The sequence below is a fragment of the Panthera pardus genome, unplaced genomic scaffold, assembly GCF_024362965.1.
Source record: "Panthera pardus isolate Hobbes unplaced genomic scaffold, ASM2436296v1 HiC_scaffold_3, whole genome shotgun sequence".
Classification (NCBI taxonomy): domain Eukaryota; kingdom Metazoa; phylum Chordata; class Mammalia; order Carnivora; family Felidae; genus Panthera; species Panthera pardus.
The window spans coordinates 2,649,847-2,662,907 of record NW_026526876.1 but is presented as its reverse complement, the minus strand read 5'-3'; the positions used below and the strand labels follow the sequence as shown (position 1 = coordinate 2,662,907).

Here is a 13,061-nt window from a genome sequence, read left to right as displayed (position 1 = left end):
TTCCTTAGTTCCCACGTTTAAGCAACATGGCACATCATTGCTCCCTTATCCAGGAGGTAACAAGAAAGGGTGGGCCCTTTTTAGTATCTAACAATTGCCTTGTGGGGTCAGTGCAGGATTTTTTAGTTCAGAGACTCTAGCCACTGAGAAATATCCATACCTCCAAGTTTCCATCAACCATCAGGCATCCATAGAAACAAAAAGCTCAAATGTTTCTTTCCTCACTTCTTCTGTTTGCAGAAGAGGAGGCTTGCTTTTTGACTTGTTAGTTAAGTACATTGAGAGATGTGAGTGGAAAAAGAAAAATGTTTTGATCATCTAACTTGAAAATAGTCATGATGTTGGGTACCCAGTAGCTCACCCTAGAAGACAGTGAACAAATAGCATGTTAATGTAGCATAGCCAGAGGGTGGCCCAGGTCCTATCATATACAGTTGTGTTTAGAGCACTGATAATGTAAGTCTTGACTTTTCTAATGAATAACCATTATCAACAGTTTGAAATGATTTGTTGTTGTTGTTTTAGGCCCAAGAAGAGCTAGCTTGGAAGATTGCTAAAATGATAGTCAGTGATGTTATTGTTATGCAACAGGCACAATATGATCAGCCCTTAGAGAGGTCTACAAAGGTAAGAATGACCTGTGTTCTGATCTAGCTTGTATAAAAACTGGAAAGAATTAAATTCCAGATATTAAAAAAGGGCATAAGGGAGATTCTGCTTCTGCCTTTGAAGGATTAGCTGCTGTAGAAACTGCCCTCTCATCATGGACAACTAGAAAACAAACTAAGTGAAACAGCTAGTTCCAGATATTGGACAAAAGGCAGTAGAGGTCTGTAATTCTTGAAATAAGGGTAACATGGAGGTGATCTGTAGCTCACTGCCCAGAAGCAGTTTCCAAAGTGCAGGGAGGGGAGACCTTAATTGAGTTCATAGTGTTGCTGAATTAAGGAGTTAGAAGTCAAAGTTTGGATAACCTAAATTGGCTAGAAGTCATAGAGAAGAATACCAGAAAAGGAGCTTCACAGAAAGAAAGCTCCAGAGTTTCTCTCTTTATGAGAGGTCCCTTGAAGGGCTTGGCCAAATACTGATCTCTACATGTATTGGGTGAAAATGCCCATGGCCATGGAAAAAATAACAGAAATTAATTCCTGAAACATGGGTTAGGAATAGGTCCCACCCCTACTAACCAAGGTCTTGTAATGGACAAGGCATTGGGTAGTTCCTCAGAAACATTATGCCTTACTGCTGGAGCTCAATTAACCCTAGAGTATGGGGCACCTGGGTGGGCTCAGTTGTTTAAGCACTGACCCTTGATTTTAGGCTCTGGTCATGATCTCATGGTTTGTGGGTTCGAGCCTGCGTTGGGTTTTGTACTGACAACACGGAGCCTGCTTGGGATTCTCTCTCTCCGCCTCTCTCTTTCTGCCCCTCTTTTGTGCGCACATGAAAGCTCTCTTTCTCTCTCAAAATAGATGAATAATCTTTAAAAAAAAAAAACAAAAAACCAGAAAGCTCTAGAGTAAAGCCCCTTAACCAAACTGAAGAGCAACCTTTGAAAGGATCAAACTGCTCTGTAAATAACAACTGCATGACAGGACAAAGGCCAGCCCGCTTTAAAGGAACACAGTAAAATTCAGTACTCAACAGTGTAAAAGTAACAATGTCTGCCATCCACTGCATTACTAGGTATGCAAGGAAGCAGAAAAACTTGACCCACAATCAGAAGAAAAACATAATCTATAGAAACCATACCAAAAAAATTACTGGATACAAAAGAACTCAAGAAAAGGGGGAAAAGGAAAGAAAGAATCCATGGGACAAATAGAAGACAAAGAGCAAAATAGTAGGTTTAAGTGAAATCCTATTAGTGGTCATATCAAATGTAAATGGTCTAAATAGTTAAATTGAAAAAAATTAATAAATAGTTAAATCGGAGATTGATTAGATAATGACAGATGCTATCTGTAAGAAGCCTGCTTTAAATACAGAGACTTAAAAAGTAACAGGATGGAAAAGATATATACCATGCAGACATTAATAAAAGTAATTTGGACTGCCCATATTACTACAAGTCAGAGTAAACTTCAAAACAAGGAATATTACCAGGCACAAAGGACATTTTACATGATAAAAAGGTCAGTTGATTAAGAAGACGTCAAGAATCCTAAATGTGGGGGCACCTGGGTGGCTTAGTCAGTTAAGCGTCTGACTTTGCCTGAGGTCATGATCTCACAGTTTGTGAGTTCGAGCCCTGCGTCGGGTCTGTGCTGACAGCTCGGAGCCTGGAGCCTGCCTTGGATTCTGTGTCTCCTCTCTCTGTACCCTCCCAACTTGTGCTCAGTCTATGTCTCTCAAAAAATAAAAAACGTTAAAAAAAAAAAGAATCCTAAATGTTGCATCCAACAACAGAGCTTGAAAACACATAAAGCAAAAGCTGATAGAACTACAAGGAAAAATACACAGATCCGTAATGACTCTTGGAGATTTCAATAGCCCTGTCTCAGTAATAGAACAGTGTTTAGAAGACTCGAATAACAGTGTCAACCAACTTGACCTAAGTGACTTGTAGAAAATAATGCATCTAGCAGCGCAGAATACACATTATTTTGGCCTACATATAGAACATTGACTGAGATATACCATATTCTGGGCCATAAAACAAGTTTCAGTACATTTTGAAAGATTGAAATCCTACAATCTGTTTTCTCCTCACAAAGGAATTAAACAAGAAGTCAGAGAAAGATATGTGGAAAATTCCCCAAATATTTGGGGATTAGATAACATACTTCTAAGTTACCTATTAGTCAAAGAAGAAATCAAAATAGAGGTTAAAAATATTTTGGACTGAATTAAAATGAAAATACAGCATAGTATTTGTGGGATACTGCTAACACAGTTCTTAAAAGGAAATTTATAGCATTAAATGTTTATATTAGACAAGAAAAAAGTCTCAGTCTTCTACCTGAAACTAAAAAAATGAGTAAATTAAACCCAAAGAAAGAAGGAAATAATAAATTAAAAAGTGATTATCAATTACATAGAATACAGGCAGATAATAGAGAAGAGTCAAAAGCTGGCTCTTTATTTATTTATTTATTTTTTAATGTTTATTTATTTTTGAGACAGAGAGAGACAGAGCATGAACAGGGGAGGGTCAGAGAGAGAGGGAGACACAGAATCTGAAACAGGCTCCAGGCTCTGAGCTGTCAGCACAGAGCCCGACGCGGGGCTCGAACTCACAGACCGCGAGATCATGACCTGAGCCGAAGTCGGACGCCCAACCGACTGAGCCACCCAGGCGCCCCTAGAATTCTTTTTTAAAAAAGCAGTAACAAGTGTTAATGAGGATGTAGGAGAAAGGAATCCTTGTGCACTATTGGTGGAAACGTAAATTGGTACAGCCATTATGGGAAACAGTATGTAGGTCCCTCAAAGAACTAAAATTAAAACTATCATATAGATCTAGCAATACCACTTCTGAGTATGTATTTGAAGAAAATGAAATTACTACCTCGAAAAGATATCTGCACCTCATGTTCATTGCATATTTAGAATCCTATGCAAGAATCCTAAATGTGTTACATGGAAGTAACCTAAGTGTTCATTTATGGTTGAATGGATCAAAAAGAATGAAATCCTGCCAGGGCACTTGGGTGGCTCAGTCGGTTAAGCGTCTGACTTCGGCTCAGGTCATGATCTTGTGGTTTGTGAGTTCAAGCCCTGCTTCAGGCTCTGTGCTGACAGCTCGGAGCCTGGAGCCTACTTCGGATTCTGTGTCTGCCTCTCCCCTGCTCGTGCTCTGTCACTTTCTGTCTCAAAAATAAATAAAACATTTTTTAAAAAATTAAAAAAAAAAAAAAAGAATGAAATCCTTCCGTTTGTGACGATATGGAGGGACCTTGAGGACATTTTACTAAGTGAAATAAGTCAGACCTATAGAAAGACAAATATTGTGTGATTTCACTTATATGTGGAATCTGAAAAAGTCAAACTCCTTGAAACAGCAAAAATGGTAGTTGCCAGGGACTTGGGCTGGAGGGGGTAGGGGAAATGAGGAGATGTTGGTCAGAGGGTACAAACTTCAAGTTACAAGATCGATTCGTTCTGGAGAGCTAATGTACAACATGGTGACTATAGTTAACAATAATTGTATTATTTTCTTGAAAGTTGCTAATAGAGTAGTTCTTAAGTATTCTTACTATTTTTTTAAAGCTATTTATATGAGGTGATAGATGTAATAAGCGCTATATATATCAAATTATCATGTTATATACTTTAAACTTAAACAGTATTATGTCCATCATAGCAATAAAATTGGAGGGTAGAGGAGAGAAATTGAATTTCCTTCCCACAAAGAAAACCCCAAGCCCAAAAAATAAAACAGAAATAATACTGATTCTAGACAAAGTTCCAGAAAATTGAAGAAGAAGTAATATTTCCCAACATAGTCTATGAGGCTAGCATTACCTTGACACTAGACAAAGACATTACAAGGAAAAAAAAACTACAGGCTAGTATCTCTCATGAGCATACATGCAAAATCCTTGACAAAAATATAAGGAAACCAATCATCAATATATAAAAAGAGTAGAACACCATGACACGTGGAGTTATCCCAGGAAAGCAGGTTTGCTCTGATATTTGAAAACCAGTTGCTGCTACTCATCATAAAAAGAAAAGCATATGATCATTTTAATAGATGCAGAAAAAGAATTTGACAGAATTCAGCCATTGATGACAAAACTCTCAGAAAACTAGGAACAGAACAGAACACCCTAAACCTGGTAAAACTAACAGTTAACATCATTTTTAATGGGGAAAGACTCCATGATTCTAGGAAAAAGGCAAGGACACTTGCACTGGAAGTCCTAGCCAACGCAAAAAGGCAAAGAAGAAAAGACCTATAGATTGTAAAGGAAGGAGTAAAACTGGTTTTCTTTGCAGAAGACCTCATCACTTACATAGAAATTCCTAAGGCTACTTTATCCAGTATGGTCGTGACTAGCCATGTATGCACAATACAGAACATTTCCATTATCACAGAAAGGACTGTTGGATAGTAGTATCTGAAGGAATCTACAAAAAAGCTATTAGAACTAAGGTTAGCAGTGCTAAAGGATATAAGGTTAATGTACAAAAATGAAGTACATTTCTATACACTAGCAATTAACAGTTGGAAATCGAAACTTAAAAAACGATAAAATCTACAGTAACATCCCAAAACATGAAATTCTTAGGAATATATTTAATGAAATATGTATAATATTTGTACATTATAAACTATAGCTGAGCAGAATTAAAGATTTAAATAAAAACAAATAAGTCATGTTTGTGAATCAAAAGATTCAGTGTTGTTAAGGAGCCATTTCTAGGGGGGATGGGTTAGATGGGTGGTGGACATTAAGGAGGGCACTTGTTGGGATGAGCATGGTGTTGCATATACATGATGAATCACTAAATTCTCCTGAAACCATTATTACACTAAATATTAACTAACTTGGATTTCAATAAATTAAAAAAAAAATTTTTAAAGGTGCTTTTTCAACCCAGGATAGTGATGGTGGTGTTTGAGGTATAACTGACATAGAACATTATATTCTTTTCAGGTGTACAACATAGTGATTCAGTATTTGTGTACGTTGCAAAATGATCACCACAATAAGTCCAGTTAACATCATCAGCATACATAGTTAACAGATTTTTTTTTTTTTCTTGTGATGGGAACTTTTAAGGTCTGCTCTCTTAGCAGTTTTCAAATATGTAATACAGTATTGACTATACTCTCCATTCTGTACAAGATTATCCAAGACTACTGATAGATTCAGTACAATCACAGTAAATACCCCGGCAGGCTTTTTTGTAGAAATTGACAAGATGATTTTAAAATTTATCGGGAGATTTAAAGTAACTAGAATAGCAACAACAACAACAACCAGAAACGTGGTGGGGAGGGAGACAAATTGGAAGACTAACACTGCCTAGACACATTTACTGTAAAGCTGCATGATTAAGACAGAGGGATATTAGCATAAGGGTAGACATATAGATTGTTGGGACATGTAGAGAGTGCAGAAGTAAACCCAAATATATGAAGTCAATTGACTTTTGACATATGTGCAAGCTAATCCAATGGTAAAAAGATGGTCTTTTTAGTTTACAGTTTACAGTTACATATATATATCTATGTGGGGGTGGGGTGGGGAGCGAACCTTGTTCCTTATAGCATATACAGAATCAGCTCAAAATGGATCATAGACCTAAATGTCAGAGCTAAAAGTAAAACTCGTAGGAGAAAATCTTTGTGATTTGGGGTTAGGCAAAGATTCCTTAGATCATACTAAGCATGAGCCATAAAGGAGAAAAAGCGTTAAATTGATCTTTATCAAAAGTAGAAACTTGTACTTGTCAAGACACTGTAAAGAAAATGAAAAGGCAGGTTACAGACTGGGAAGTGATATTTGCAAAACAACTGTCTGAGAAAGGGGTTGTATCCACAATAATATAAAGAACCCTTAAACTCGATAATAAGCCCGACAATCTGGTATTTTTTAAATGGGCAAAAGGTAAACAGACATTCCACCAGAGAAGATACACAGATGGCAGATATTCGCATGCAGATGTGCTCGACATGTTTAGTCATGAGAGCAATGCAAATTAAAGTCACAATGGTACACAACTACAGACCTAATGGAATGGCTAAAATAGACTGACAGGTGAAGGATGTAGAGCAGTTTGAACCCTACCATATTACTGGTGGAAATGCAAACTGCTGTAGCCACTTTGAAAAACAATTTGGCAGCTTTTTAAAAAGTGAAATATATACTAGCCAGGTATCTCCTTGGGAAACTCTGATGGCAGATTTTTTTTTTTTTTTTTAATTTAAGTTTTCTTCTTGGGCTGATCATATTTCCAGAGAAAACACTAGCAGTCTCCAGCCTGGAGGATGAAGGCCAGGCTACCAAGGAGGCAAGTGGGAAAAAGCGAGGGAATTCTCATTATTCTTATTTATACCTCTCCTTAATCCCCCTCTTTTCAGGACAGAATCCTTGTACTTGGTCATGTTTGGTGTAGGTCAGCCCAGAGACCCTCTGTCTTATTCTGCTCAGAGAAGAAATCTCAGATTTTTCTGCTGAGATTGGTTTCAGGGCAGGGGCTGGTTGAGCAGAATTGCAGAATAGCTGTAGATTACTAACTTCCAAAACAGGCTTTTAAGAAATCCTTGTGTTTGCACCCAGCCCCCATTCCCTTTACGAGACATACTGGTGCCACCAATTCCTGGACTTTGAGGGATTCTGCCTTGTAAATCAGGTTGCTTCTCCACTTTTTCCTCTTTCCTTTTAGGATTGAGTCTTTTGGACCAGCTAAGTCATTTACCGCTCATACATTTGCTTCCAGCTTCTGCAAGTTTGTTCTGCCTCTTCTCTCACTTTCCCCACTTGTGTGAATTTTTGTTTCTTTTTCTTTTTCTTTTTCTTTTTTTAACTGCTATTTTAGGAAGGAGTGAATTGAATGAGTGCGATCAACTCTCCATCTTTATCTGGAGGCCCACAGCTGTAATGGTTAGGAAATTCTGACTTGCCACAAGCTAATACTGTTTCTCAGTAGCTTCTCCAGCTAGTTCTAGTAGTACCGGTGAGAAGCCATGCAGGTAACCCTTAGAAAGTTGAAGGCAGCCACGTAGCGTACCCCCCAGTCCTCTCCTCAAGCCAAACATTCCCGGTTTTTTCAACAGTTTTACTTTCCCTAACTTGAGTTGATCACAGAGACTTAATGCGAGAGGAGAATATCTGCTCATGTTCATTATGAAGGCATTAAATGACTCCTCTATTATTTATGTTAGCAAAAATCAGGAATCAGAATCAAATACGTTCAGATGACACCCCGTATAACCCACAGTAGTTTGGAGGGCTTGAATTGAAATTTAGGTCCAGCATCACCCTTTCCTTGCCAACTTTTACTCCAAGCACTATCATTACCAGAGGTTGGTTTAATTTTGAACTTCACACTGAGCCATTTCACACCAAAGCTCTGTTCACTGTGGCAGATTCCATCCTTTTTTCTGTGTAAGGGTGGTAATTTTTGTCTATCTCCACTGGCTCAGTCAAACCTAAAATAACAAAGAGCAAGATAAAGGTGTATGAAGTTGTGATTCCCCATTATCGTTGATGATCAAATGTTTGACAACGTGAAAATGTTCTTTTCAACACCATTTTAGAAAGCAGGTATTTAAAATTGAGGCTTTTTATTTGAGTTGTATGTTCGGATTTTATTATCGTGTGCTTTTCATTTTTAAAATATTACGTCTATTTTGCTATATTTTGTTTTTTTGTTTTTTTTTTTTTTTAGTTTTTTTTTAACGTTTATTTATTTTTGAGACAGGGAGAGACAGCATGAATGGGGGAGGGTCAGAGAGAGAGGGAGACACAGAATCAGAAACAGGCTCCAGGCTCTGAGCTGTCAGCACAGAGCCTGATGCGGGGCTCGAACTCACGGACCGCGAGATCATGACCTGAGTCGAAGTCGGATGCTTAACCGACTGAGCCACCCAGGCGCCCCTATATTTTTTTTTTTAAGCTCGCCAGCCTTCTCTTTGGCTGGCTAAGATGACCATCCTGTGTGTCCTTTAGGGATCAGCAGTGTATTGGTATGGAGAAAGTGCTGGGCTAACAGAACTTCTTCAGTCCACTTTTAGTGAACATGTGGGACCTTCTGCAAGTTGCTTTCCTTTCCAGTCCCCATTTCCTCATCAGTAGGTCAGAAAAATTGGACAAGACAGTCTCATAAGATCTCTTTCTGATTCTCATTCTATGATTATATGAATGTGAGCTGCTTCCACGAAGGAGTGCCCAGCCTCCCTCTAGCCTATGTTGATGCCTCTGTGCTCGGAATCGCCTACTCTGCGCGTGTCTATGAAACGTACTTGGGAATGTAATGTGAACTACCTCACGGCATTACTGAGTTATTTCATGTGTATCTATCCCCAACACCTTGTCTCCCCGGGATGTTTGTTCCCTCCCCAGAGCTGTGAGTACAGGGGTCTCAGCCTCAAGATCTTGGTCTTAGGAGGCGAGGTCAGAGTTCTTTTTCTCTTTCTGAAGGTGTTGGAGTATTCTGTATTATGGCTCTCCTGATTTAGTGAATCCTCTAAGGATCGTCATTTAAGTTGTTTGGGGTTTTTCCCTGTTACAGACAGTACTTTAATGAATGTCTGTGTATAGAAGTCTTTACCCTCTCTTACAAGTATGCTATTGGGTTAATTGCTAGAAGCAGAATTACTCTGTCAAAAGGTAGATATTTCGTTCTAATAATCTGGTGCCAAAATGGAAAGATAAAAGCAAATCTGGTTGCCACTCTAGTCCTGTTAGGTAATGGTAGGGTGAGTTGCTTGACCTTTTTAAAGCTTCCATCCATTCATTCATTCATTCATTCATATGTAAATAAAGGTAGTTCTAGTATTCTGCCTCTAGTGGCTGTGGTCCAATCCTGGCTGTCCTGGATGCTGGTATATAGTAAACACTAGGTTTTGATTCCCTTCTTAATCTGTAATAATGTCACTGGCTGTAGAAATGTACGTTACCTTCTTCTTTTTCTTTTTTTCAGCTATGACTCAAGACCTGAGATAAAGGAAATCTGCTTTTGAAAAATAAGAGAACTTTTTTCCTTTGGTTGGATTCTTCAACACAGCCAATGAAGACAAAGCACTGTATTTCTTTTCACGAATATATCACTGTTGTTCCCAAGAAAGAATGGCAGACAATCCTAGACTTCCATCCTAAGCAGAGTGACATGTAGACATTTGCTGCACATGATGTTCACACAGTGAAAGTCATAAAGAGACAAAGTGGTATTGTTTACATTACTAGAAAACTAATAGCTTTCCAATGGCAATAACCCATTTACGAAAGAATTTTAGTCCACTGGAATAGACAGGGACCACATACTGTGGGAGGCAGACAAGCGCAGAGCGGATACTCGATGCCCATTCTGTAGCGGTAACCCATCCCTAAAAGTATCATAAAGCAGGTACCAGAAGTGCTTTGCTTTGGCCTCCTAAACCAACAGGTGAGTCAGCCCCTCCGAGAGCCAGGCAGCTCAGGGAGGCAGCGTGGTGCTAGCGGGTTGTTTTCCTTCAGCGGCATTGTGCATTCGCAGAGGCATTAATTGGGGAGGAAGCCAGCTGATAGGTCATCTCAGTGGCATCGTCCTTCCCTGTGGTGACAGCATACACTTTTTACATTTTAATTGCTCCTAAAATGCAGTATACTGAAAACCAGGCTCTCCCCTGCTAACAAAAAAGAGGAGTCTCCTTTGCTTTGCGCATCAGGACCTGCTCTTCTGGAATACTCCTCCAGGTTACTTCACTTTCCCTTCAGAATACGTGTGGGAAGGAATGTACAGTAACAGCCACTCCCGTTTCCCCTGTGGTACCTTGGACAAAATGTTTGTTCCCAGACTATGCGGTTTTTGTTTTGTTTCTTCTTTTTTCTTTCTTTCTTTTTTTTTTGTAAATTAAGAATATTGACAAGCAAGGGTTGGGGGCGGGAAGAGCACCCAGCCTCGGCTGCCTCCCCCTTCTCCGCTGTGCAGTTGGTGGCCTTTTTGCTTTCTGTCTTTCGGATAGTAGGCGACCCCCTGCCTGCCCTTCCACTCAGTCGGCTACCGGGTCCGGACCTCGCCGCCGTCAGCAGGCCTGCCCCATTGGCGAGCACACTCCACTGGCCAGACGGTGCCAACACCTCCTCGCTGCGCGTGACTGTTTGAGGGGAAGGAACGTTCTCTTAGGCGTTACTGCTTTTGCTCAGACTTTGCAAAAAAGAAAACAAAAAAAGATATATATATATATATATATATATAAATATATAATTATTAATCACCTCTGTCCTTGAGAAAGTCTTGAATGAATAGAGATTTTATTCCATTGCAATATTTGATTGTATAGAGGCACACTGTTTCATCGACAGAAGAAGCAAAAGGCTGTGTATAAGTTTTTGGTACTGTGTACCACCACTGTTATTCTTCTAAAGCGAAGTATTCATGTACTTAACCCATATTCTATTTAATTGTGTTTGATTTTAAAAATATATATATATATGAATTATATTTAAAATGGTGTCAACTTTCTGCTTTCAGGGCACTCGTGGCTCTTCTCCTGAAACGTGTTGATTCTTCCAAATATTTCCGTTTGCTTTACAAAAACCCAGACACGAGCCACTCCTGGACTGAGCCCTGTGTTTGGAGTGAATGGCATAGACCTGAGGTTTTATTAGGTGTATTTGCTGTGACTAACTCGTTTTGTTCTTTTAACACAATGTTGCCATCCTTTCACTTTGCTTCAACCTTTAAGTAAGAGAAAAGCAATATAAAGGTCATAGAATAAAATGTGGTTTTGGGTGACTCTTGCTGCCTCTGCATGTTTTGGAATAACAATTTCTGTAAGACTCCAGGCTAATTTAAACTACTGCTTTTAGTTAGGAGTGTATATAGTCCTTTGTATACATTTTGTGCTTCCGAGCTAGAGACATCAGTGATTGTAAGATTCTTACACAGAGAAGAGTAGCAAGTTTGAGACTTGGTTACTTTTTTCTGCCCCACCTGCTGTGGGACACAGAGGCAGATTGTGGCCTGAAGTTACTAGGCAGAGTTAATATTTGATGGGAAGTAGATCCTTGGACTTCTTTTAAAACTGGAATGGGATGCGATATAACATTGAGCACACAGTGTGCTCCAGGCTCTATGCAGCGCGCCCACAAAATATGCTGCCTCTGCAGGCTCTCATAGGGTCAAGGAATCATTTGAACCCCATCCGTATCATGTTGTTGACATCAACGCAAATCGTTAAGAAAGAAGAGGTGTTAGTAAAGCAGTGGTCCCTTCTGTAACTTACCACGTCTTCAATCACTCCTGTAAGATTTGATGAAAAGTGAAAAGCAAATGTCAACCGAGTCCAGTGATGAGTGATAAAGCAGGGAGCAACGTTTTGCCGCTTTTTCTCCTTGGGTTTCAACATTCAGTAGAGCTTTATGAAATGGAGGCAGTGTCCATTTCTGGAGCTGTGACTAGTTCAGTAAGAATTTGGAGGGGAAGGTCACTCTGGATTGCAGAAAATTACAATCTTCTTTGTTGTCTTATTTCAGTACAGCTAGCTGAGCACCTGCTTAAGCAGCTGACCTTTTCTCTCTAACGACACTGTTTGGGGGATACCCGCCTGACTCACGCTGGCATGTCTGCACACAGTGACCTTTTCCCTTTCCTCCCTCCCCCACACACCAGTTGATTAGACCAGGGTTGAACTGACCCAAACAGGCCCAAGAAAATTCTTTATCTTAACAGTTTTGCAAGGGGAAGGAGAGTGACCCTCTGGGATTGCAGCTGGTATGGGGCGCTTAGAAAGCGGGGACCCATGAGCTGCACCGCATGACAAGCAGAGAGGCTTAAAATAGAAATACAGAAACATGAGTGCGAGTGGGCCAGAGGGGCCACCCTAGTGGCCTCGAGGACTTGGCTGGCTTCTGGATCTGGTTCTCCATCTTTGCTGTGAACTCTGCTAATCCCTCAGGTATCCTTAGAATGCATTTTGGCTTTTCAAAAGTCCGTCTGAAGTGAATTTTTATTACATGCGACCAAAAGGACCTTGACTAAAGTACTGCCAGATTGTTCTAATTACTCATGATCGTGTCCTCAGTGTGTTTGCAAAGTACCACTGAATTCTGGAGCATTCTTCTTTCGTAAGCCTTCCTTGGTCATTTTGTGAATTCTCGAAATGGAATCCTAAACTCATGGAGCTAAAAGACACTCCCTCATTTATATAGGGAGGAGTTACTCAGGCCTAGGAAAAGGGGAGGTCTAAGTCCCTGTTAGAACTCAGGCCTTCCGGACCAGGGCCTCCTCTTGCTTCCCAACATCCCTCCAAAGGATAAGCACCATCCCCGCTTGTAACAACTATAATAAACCCAGAAACAGAGGACATTTCTATCAATGACTAACATAATTAATAAGCTTCAAATGATGGGAGGGCAGTGATTATCAAAAACAGGTCAATGCTGACCACTTCTACATACAAG

The 13,061-nt window shown here is 39.8% G+C and overlaps 1 protein-coding gene across 1 annotated transcript in view; it reads left to right on the top strand.

Moving 5' to 3' along the window:
- AKAP10 (A-kinase anchoring protein 10) overlaps positions 1-11,394 on the top strand; it is a 77,989-nt gene extending 66,595 nt beyond the window's left edge. Inside the window, exons 14-15 of the mRNA XM_019413334.2 lie at positions 526-627; positions 9,601-11,394. Of these exons, the coding sequence (XP_019268879.2) occupies positions 526-627; positions 9,601-9,606 (108 nt within the window). The 3' untranslated portion in view covers positions 9,607-11,394. The remainder of the gene's footprint in view (positions 1-525; positions 628-9,600) is intronic.
- Positions 11,395-13,061: the final 1,667 nt, after the last annotated feature.